This window comes from Maylandia zebra, linkage group LG15, assembly GCF_041146795.1.
Source record: "Maylandia zebra isolate NMK-2024a linkage group LG15, Mzebra_GT3a, whole genome shotgun sequence".
Taxonomy (NCBI): domain Eukaryota; kingdom Metazoa; phylum Chordata; class Actinopteri; order Cichliformes; family Cichlidae; genus Maylandia; species Maylandia zebra.
Genome location: NC_135181.1, coordinates 27,214,974 through 27,224,596, shown reverse-complemented (window position 1 = coordinate 27,224,596; position 9,623 = coordinate 27,214,974). Strand labels below are relative to the sequence as shown.

The 9,623-nt window shown below is 42.2% G+C and overlaps 1 protein-coding gene across 2 annotated transcripts; it reads left to right on the top strand.

Moving 5' to 3' along the window:
• The first annotated feature begins 691 nt into the window (after positions 1–691).
• LOC101486590 (C-1-tetrahydrofolate synthase, cytoplasmic) lies at positions 692–9,053 on the top strand. Of its 2 annotated transcripts, XM_014411597.3 has the most exons (12): positions 692–778; positions 1,747–1,849; positions 1,931–2,015; positions 2,688–2,747; positions 4,512–4,565; positions 4,654–4,790; positions 4,885–4,985; positions 5,466–5,602; positions 5,752–5,863; positions 6,119–6,246; positions 8,358–8,422; positions 8,621–9,053. In XM_014411597.3, the coding sequence occupies exons 2-11, from the start codon at positions 1,749–1,751 to the stop codon at positions 8,403–8,405; spliced, it is 963 nt and encodes a 320-aa protein (XP_014267083.3). In that variant the 5' UTR covers positions 692–778; positions 1,747–1,748; the 3' UTR covers positions 8,406–8,422; positions 8,621–9,053. The 2 variants fall into 2 exon arrangements, with proteins under 2 accessions (XP_014267083.3, XP_076730352.1); XM_076874237.1 differs by lacking the exon at positions 2,688–2,747.
• Positions 9,054–9,623: the final 570 nt, after the last annotated feature.

Sequence of the window (9,623 nt, the reverse complement as noted above, 5' to 3'; positions counted from 1 at the left end):
TATTATATTTTAGTAATACATGTGAATCGTGTAGTTGTGTTAAAATATTGGAAGTGAACTGTTAAACCACAGCTGTAAGTGTACGGCCAGCATGAATGTTTCTGTGATCAAATACTTATAGTAAATAAAATAACATGAATAAAGTTAACAGTCACTGTGGTCCCAGTGTGGACAGGAAGGAGAGATTGTATTTCTTTTATTTTTTCTGATTACTCAAATTCATTGACTTGTATAACTATTTCCTTTTTGTCATAGGACTATACCAAAATAAAAGCTCTGTTACCTTTTAGTTAATCTCATGTTATACTCAGCTCAGGAAATGGAACAATGATCAGATGACTTTTTATTTGTGTTTAAAAGCACAAAGACTTTACAACATGTGAGATTTGGTCTTTGCTCCTGACTGTGACCCACACACCACACGATCAGTGGACTCCTGCTCATAAAGTCAAGTTGAGCTAGTGTGCACTCTGAGCATGTGGACAGATGTACAGGTAACTCAGCGCAGGTAAGTAAAGACCTACATGAGCATAGCTTCTGTAGACCGAGGTGAGATAAGGAGAAGTGTGCAGCTGTCCACATACCCAGCTCAGTCTGATCGATCAATAAGCGATACCCGTTCAGTCAATAATTAACTCCTGTCAGACGCTGTGGCTGCCTCTCTCCCTCCTCACATAGTATTTTTGTCACTGCTGGGCTTCCTTACTTTGACAGAAGCTCCACAGAGACGGAAACATCTGCTGCAGCTTTTTGTCACTGCCTCTGCTCTGCCTCTCAGGTATGAAGCTGCTGCTCTTTCAGCTTCTCTTTGTGCTTGTGCAGCTTTCAGCAGCTTTCTTGAAGTCGCATAGAGTTTCCTGAAGTTTCGGGAATCTTGGAAAACTTCAAGCTGCTGGAGGTGAACGTGGCAGCGCTGCAGAGGAGTGTGTGTTTGTGTGAAGCTGCACAAGTCTCGGTTCAATTCTTCTCTGCAGAGCGGCTGTAATCATTAACATGTGAGCTTCACTGTGAGGTTAGAAAAGCAGCTGCGAGTGCTGACGGTGAACTTTAAACAACCCTCCAAACCTTTAATGAAGCTTTTTATACTTCATTAAAGTTCAGAAAAAGTAAAGGTTCTTCATTTTGAAGCCATCACAGATTCAGAGACTGTCACTCTGTGTATCTCTGCTTTTTCAGTCTCTGTTTACTTTGTGCTGATGATGATGAGGATTACAATGAAGGGAAACAGTTAAACACGCTCACAGTTTGTGGGAGACGGCTGCAGTTATTAACCCTGTCCGCCCTGGAGCTCCTGCCTCTCGTGATATCAGAGCTTTCTCTTGCTTTGGGTCCGTCTGAGGCCCCGGTTGGCATTTTGTTTGACTTTAAGTTTGCTCTTTTCACTCTTGGGTTATTTTGTGTCGTCGGCCTTTCTGAGTGCTATCGTCCTAACAGGAAATAAGAGAACGTTTAATGTTGATGTCATGAGCTCGTGTGTATCGGTTGGGTCACATCCATTCTAAGCTGGATAAACGTTCAGAGAGGATAAAGACATGAAACACTGTAAAAACGTCTGCAGGTCTTTTTTCTCAGGAATGTTTCTGAACTTGTGAATTTTATGCATCGCAGTCACAGCTGATCAAAGTCCCTAAAGTTTGGTTTGCCTATCACCCCTCACATTTCCAGATGTTTCCAGATTTTTCCATCCATTTTATTGATTATCCTCAGTCAGCTGAAGCTCTTTCTCTCTCTTGCTCTCTCTTTTAGTCATGTTGTCCTTGGCCGCCCACTCGCTCTGTGTCAGGGCCACCGGTTACCAACAAAGCCTGCACTCCATAGCAACTGTCATCTCCGGGAACAAAACGTCCAAGTAAGTCTCAACCCACCAGAACGGCTTCTGAGTCCGTTAACTGTCTGACCTTTGACCCCAGCCCTGTGGCTGTGTGTGCAGAATAGTGAGGGAGAGACTGAAGAAGGAGGTGGAGAAGATGGCGAGTCAGTTCTCCGGGTTCAGACCGGGCCTGGTGGTCCTGCAGGTGAGAGCCTGAAGCGCCCCCTTCTGGATGGAGCGATACTTCAAACCGATTTTTTTCTAACAACCTCACAGTGACCTGATCAGGTCGTTCTCTGAGCTCCGCCATCATAACTCAGACTAGACTTTACCCGGGGCTGCTCTCTGCAGTTTACCTGTGCACACCTGTTGTCACCTGTCAACAAAAAGCAGCTTTGTTTTAGTGTTTGTGACCAGATGAAACCAGTCAACTGAACTTTGACCTCCACTCCCAGCTCAGGCTGGAGCTCCTGGTCCTCTCACACAAACACACAAACATGTGACTGCCTCCCATCTCGTTTCTGTTTACGGCAGAGCAGTGACCAGGTGACGTGTGCACCTCAATGATATAAATGACAGAACATTAGAAACACCTGTGACTGCTGAGTGCGTGGCCATCATTTTCAGTCTGTTTGTGAAAAATGGGACAAACCTCCAAAATCTTACAGCAGTTTAACCTGAGGGGACAAAAACGAGCGACCAAAAATCAAAGAAGTTCTGTCAGTAAAATTAAAAACACGAATGATGTAGAAATAAAAAGCCGCAAATAAGTCGGGAGCAGCTCAGGATCCTCCAGGAGGAAACAAACATGTCAGAGAATGAGAAGGATGCAGGATCCTGCAGGATGGCTATTTTTAACTGTATGTGTGTGTCACAGGTGGGAGACAGAGATGACTCTAACCTGTACATCAGCACCAAACTGAAGGCTGCAGCTGAGGTGACCAACATACACACACTCGTTTTCCTATCTTAGTGAAGACATGTAATTGACAATATTTTCCTTAGTTGCTTACCCTAACTGTTACGAACCATCTCTGCTAGGGGTTAAGGGAGGTAACATAAATGAGATTCTCACGGGGAAGATCGGAGTCGAAAATGTTTTATTACAAAAAAACTCAGAGAACTGAAAAATAATAGCAGCATTTACTACAAACAAACAAACAACCGATGCAAAAACAACTTCCTCGCTTAAAGCTTCAACCAGTAGAAATCAAAATTAGCCCCATGGGCTGTAGCACAACTAACATTACTCAAGAGAATCTCAGTCGAGACAGGGATTTACAAACAAGGTTACCAGACAGAAGCACGCAGACTGCACACTCAGTTGAAAACAGCAGACCCAGAATGAATGTTCTTCAGCCTTTTAAATAGGGATGGGTACCGGTGTCCGGTGCCATGATGGCACCGGTTCTGACATAAACGGTAGTAACCAGACCGAAAAGCAGCGCACATTTCGGTGCTTTATTTCGGTGCGTTTTTTTCCTGAGCTGTGATACACTTTAGATTCTAGCCAATCATTTTACGTTTCCGAGGATAGTAGGCGGGGCCAGGTACGTACGTTCTGTTAGAGCAGAGCTACAGATTAAAAATGTCCAAGGCGAAGCGGTCAAAAGTCTGGCTGTACTTCATAGCAAAAGATGCAAACTCAGCAGCCTGCAACAAGTGCTTTAAGCTGATACTGTGATACTGTCAAAGGAGGTAACACCTCAAATCCGATGAAACACCTGGCGACGCATAGCGTTTTTTTTAAAAGCCCAGAAATGCGCCGTATTTGATAGCTTGCCGCGAGACCTCACACCGAGCACATCTACTGCGGGTGGGTTGCCTGTTATGCAACATCTCCCAAAAACACGAAGAGGAGAGTCCTGGCCCCTAGCCCTGCCAGTGTAGCAGAAATGATGACGGATGATGGTGGCAGCAGCCGTTCTTCTCTGCGTGAGTAGCTAATTTACGTTGAGTAGGCTAACCACGTTATTACATTAATGCATGTAAGGTGAGCTAGCAAACATCATCATAGCTACATGCAGCTGTCTTCTTGTTTGATGGCAGATACTCCCTTCACCCTGGCTAAAAAGGCTAAAATGACCAAAGAAAAAGTGGAAAACAGTTAAACATGAGAGGTTTTTGGACAAAGTTTGTGTTTTTTCCATTGTTTAAGCACTGCTTCCAGCCAAGAGTGATACCATATATGCCCCATAGCTGCAGAAAAGGCTAACATTGTTATCTTTTTACAAAAAACAGCTGAACATGAGAGGTTTTTGGACCAATTTTGTGTTCTCCATTCTTTAAGCACCGGTTTGAGCACCGTTTGAGCACCGGCACCGTTTCAAAAGTACCGATTTGGCACCGGTATCGGATAAAACCTAAACGATACCCATCCCTACTTTTAAAGATGCAAGTGTGCCCAATCAGTCACTGATTGGTCTAGCATCCCTCAGCTGGTCCAATAGACTTTCCCTGGAGGTGCAAGCCACAGGTTCCCAGGCAGCCAATTGTCTGAGTGTGTTGTCACACTCAAATTTGCTTGAAGGAAGTCTGGCTCACTTCTTCCAAGGCTAGGGGCCGTAACACTAACCTTAACCCTCAGCTTAAACCTCAGCCTCAACCTAACCATAACCTCTGGTCCTTCCGTACACACACATGCACACACACACACACACGCACACAGTGGGCTGATGCAGCTTCACTTTGTTTCCTGCAGGTTGGAATTGAAGCCAAACATATCCGGCTGCCGAACACAACCACGCAGGACGAGGTCTTCATGCATCATCTTCATCGTCATCATCTTTTCTCCGTGACGTGATCGAAGGTCTGATTGGTTCTTGTTTTCTGTCGCCCTGCAGGTGCTGCACAGCATCATGTCTGTGAATGAGAACGCGTGCGTACACGGTCTGATCGTGCAGCTGCCATTGGACTCCGCAAACTGCATTGACACTGAGTTCGTCACCAACGCTGTGTCCTCGCAAAAAGACGTAGATGGGTCAGTGAGCGCATCACTTCCTGTGTTCATCACCAAATACTCATCACTAACACTGTGTGTGTGTGTGTGTGTGTGTGTGTGTGTGTGTGTGCAGGCTGAGCTGCATTAATGCAGGTAAACTGTCTCGAGGAGATCTGAATGACTGCTTCATCCCCTGCACCCCCAACGCCTGCATGGAGCTCATCAGACAGACAGGTAGCAGCACACTGGGAACACTGGGAACATTGGGAATTCTGAGAACATTCAGACTGCTGGGAACACTGAGAACATTTAGAACAGTGGGAACATTGGGAATTCTGAGAACATTCAGAAAACTGGGAACATTGGGAATACTGAGAACATTCAGAACACTGGGAACACTGAGAACATTCAGCACACTAGAAACACTGGGAACATTGGGAATTCTGAGAACATTCAGAAAGCTGGGACTATTGGCAACACCGAGAACATTCAGAACATTGGGAACACTGTGAACATTATGTCATTCGTTGAAAGTGGCGGATGCGTCTCCTGGGGATAAACGGTGGTTAGGTGTAAAGACCTGCTGCAGACACATAATTGTAACCACATGATTGTAAATCTGAAATCATGTGTTTGTTGTTCATCAGACATACAAACATCATCACTGACAGTTCCAGTAAACACCTTTGCCTGTGACTTCCTGTACCTGTGCAGGCGTGTTTGTGGCGGGGAAGCACGCGGTGGTTATTGGTCGCAGTAAAATCGTTGGCGCTCCGATGCACGACCTGCTGCTGTGGAACCATGCCACTGTGACCACCTGCCACTCAAAGACACCTGACCTACCTGAGCAGGTAACAACATGCAGATACGAAATAAATCATGAAATGAATAAAAGCTAACCTAAAAAGCAAAATTAAAAAGTTAAAATTCAAACAAAATCACCTTTAAAATCAAACAGAACAGATTGCCTCCATCACTCAAACACTTCTTGCGTCTGCAGGTGGGCCGGGCTGATATCCTAGTGGTGGGGGCCGGCAGAGCAGAGATGGTGAGAGGAGAGTGGGTGAAGGAGGGTGCCGTGGTCATTGACTGTGGAATTAACCATGTCCCCGGTATCAGCATCCCCTTACGCTTATTGACTTCCTTTTTCCAGCCAGCAGCTTGTTTTTTTTTTCTTTTCTTTTAACCAATCAGAAGCAGGATTGTTTCCACAGGAACCCCAGCTGGGTGGAAACAATCCTGCGAGTGAATCAATCCTAAAATGATCTGCAGTGGAAAATATAAACCAATGACCAAGTTTAGCTCTGAGCTTTAAAACTGTAATTCTTTAAAATGATTCACTCTGTGACCTTTGACCCCTGCTACAGATGAGACAAGGCCCAGCGGTAAGCGAGTGGTTGGAGACGTTCACTACTCCTCCGCCAGTCAGAGAGCAGGATACATCACACCTGTTCCAGGAGGGGTGGGGCCAATGACGGTGGCCATGCTCATGGAGGTATTTATTTTATTTTATTTTATTTTATTTATTTATGTTTTTATTTTTGTTTTACTTTTCAGTCTCATCAGATTTTACTCTTTTACTTTTGAGCATTACATACTTTTATTTTTTATCAAATTCAAATGAAATCAAATCATTTTAGATGCATGAATGACAAAAACTTAAAACAGGTTAAATGATCTCCTCATAAGAGCTCTTTCATCCAATCAGACACAGCTTTTGTGGTTCTGTACATTACCACAATTAATTTTAAAGGAAACAAGTCAGATCCAGTTGAAGTGTAGACTTTCAGCTTTAAGTTGGGTTGAACAAAAAGATTGCATAAAAAGGCGATAAATATTTTTTAACACAATTCCTTCATTTCAGGGCTCAGACGTAATCTGACAAATTAAATAAGTGAAAATAAAATATTCATTTCTAACTTGGTTGAAAACTTATTGCTGGCACTGACAACCTGAAGTCATGGACATCATGAAGTGAAATGCTCGGTTGGGTTAAGATCAGCTAACTGACTTGGTAATTCATGAATTTTCCACTTTGCTTTAATAAACTCCTGGATTTTGACTGTATTTTTGGGTTATTGTCCATCTGTATTATGAAACACTGTCCAATCAACTGGACTTCATTTAGCTGGATTTGAGCAGACAGTTTGTCTCTGAACACCTCAGAAATCATTTAGCTGCTTCAGTCCTGTGTCATATCATCAATAAACACTAGTGTCCCAGTGCCACTGGCAGCCATCACACTGCCTCCATTGTGTTTTAATCAGAATCAGAATAGTTTAATCATCCCTAAGGAAATTATGTTGGTTGCAACCACTTCAAGACAATAACAGTAACAGGCTGAACTAAATTAAATAATACAATATTTTAGAACAAAATATAAGAAATAGGTCCAATATATACAAATATGACTTTTACAGGAGGAAATTGTGCAAAATGTGTGCATGATGTAGTATGCTTTGGATCATGAGCTGTTCGGCACCGTCTCCCCACCTTTTTCTTAAACTCATCTGTCCAAAGAATGTTTTTCCTGAACTGTGCTGGCTTTTTTAGATGTTTTTCAGCAAAGTCCAGTTTAACCTTTCTATTCATGAGGCTTACAAGTCGCTTGCACCCTGCACTGAACTCTCTGTATTTACTTTCATGCAGTCTTCTCTTTATGGTAGACTTGGATATCCATACTTTTACCTCCTGGAGAGTGTTATTCACGTGGTTGGCTGTTGTGAAGGGGTTTCTCTTCAATGATTCTGTAATCATCCACCACTGTTGCCTTCCGTGGATGTCCAGGTCTTTTTGCATTGTTCACCAGTGCTTTTTTTCTTTCTCGGCATGTACCAAAACTGTAGATTTTGCCACTCCTAATATTGTATTCTCTAATGTTTTTATTCTGTTTTCACAATTTAAAGATGGCTTGTTTCACGTGTATGGAGAGCTCCTTTGACTGCATGTTTTCTGCTCAAGAAAAATCTTCCAAATGCAAGCACCGCACCTCAAATAAACTCCAGGTCTTTTATCTGCTTAATTGATAATGACATGAAGGAGTTGCCCACACCTTCCCATGAAATAGCCTTTTAGTCAACTGTCCAATTACTTTTTATTTTAAAAACAAGTTGGCACATGTTGAGGAGCTGATACTCCTAAACCCATCATCCAATTTGAATGTGGATACGCTCAAATGAAAGCTGAGGGTATCCACATTATGTCCATGTTCGTCATATAACTATAATTGGAATATGTTTCAGTAAACAGGCAAAAAAAAAAACTCTTTTTTTGTGTCAGTGGCCAAATATATATGGACCTGACTGTATGCTATATGTGCAGAACAAAGTGAAAACAGTAGAAAACATGGAGCCTGATGGTCTAAGATTTAATAGGTACAAAAGAAAATTGTCTGCATATCGGCTGATCTAGTTCAGTTGAAAATGTAAGCAGCAACTTGGGAAACAAACACACAAATCTGAGGAGTTTCGAAAATGGGGAAATGGGGTGAAAATGGGGGTGGTCTTAAAATCGGAAGATTGGGAGTGTTGGCAGGTCTGACGGTTAATCGGTTCCTATTGTGGTTTTTCTTTAATCGGTTCCTATTGTGGTTTTTCTTTGTTTCAGAATACGGTGCAGAGTGCTCAGCGCTTCCTCCTGAAGTTGAGGAGATGAAACATCGACACTGACGGGTAAAACTCGGCTCAAACTTTCAAATTCCAACCAGGGTTTCCTCTAAATTCATCAGAACTAATTTATTGTCATGATCAGTTTTTGTCACTGAAGGACACTCTGCAACCAAAAAAACTGCACATGTATAAATGATTAAATGTATTTTTGTTTGGGTTCTTATAACTGACAGTTTCTTCACTTTGTTTGTATCCCTGTAGGCAGACAGCTGTGGACAGGTGAACAGCTCATACACAGAGATGACATCGTCAGAATGAAAGCAGAAACACTTCTTGTTTCAGAGGCTGAACTCGTCCGTATTTTTTCTTTTGTCTTAATTTTTTTCTGTAATTTATTTCCTGATCTGAGAGATTTCTGACGTCTGTCAAAGTTTGACTGTGACTCCAGCAGGACCTCAGAGTTCAGACGCACTGAGCTCGATGAGGCTGTGGGTGCTGCGCTTTCCTGCAGTATTAAACCAGGTGTAAGTACATGCCCAGCATTTATTTATTTTCATTCTTTTGTTACTTTGATTTTTAAATAGTAAAAATCTTTTACCTTCTTGTATAAAAAAATCTCTGACAGTAACAGTTTCTGTACTTTCAGTTTAAAAGAAGTGATGGATAAGAACTCCGTGGGGCTTTTATTGTGAAAAGCTGCAACTTTGACTCAATTGAGCTTCATATGAACATCCTTGCATTCAAGGATGTTCATATGAAGCTCAATTGAGTCAAAGTTGCAGCTTTTCACAATAAAAGCCCCACGAAGTTCTTATCCATCACGTGTTCACCTTCAAAATCATCAGCAGCTTTGTTTGCTCAGGGATCAGAGGTTGTTGTCATGGAAACATCGTCAGCTGCTTCCTGCTGGCAACTGAAGTCAGGCAGACTAACCAGAGATTTATGAAGGATCAATGTATTGGTTATTGGCAGAAAAGATCATATAATATTATTTTATTAGAACACGTGTTTGAGGTTTCATCATGCAAATAACGTGTAAATCTGAAAATTTACTTCTAATTGTACTCTGTCTAAATGAAGTGTTCAATAAAGTTAAGTATTCAAACTCATTTATACATTCTGTTATTTTTATTAGAGACACAAACCTGAAGAACAAAAACATCTGGCCGCATATAAAACATGGATGACTGCGAGAAACAATGCACACTAAAATGTTTGTCATCTGTCCCCAAATCTGACGGATATGACCAAAATCTTCAAAATA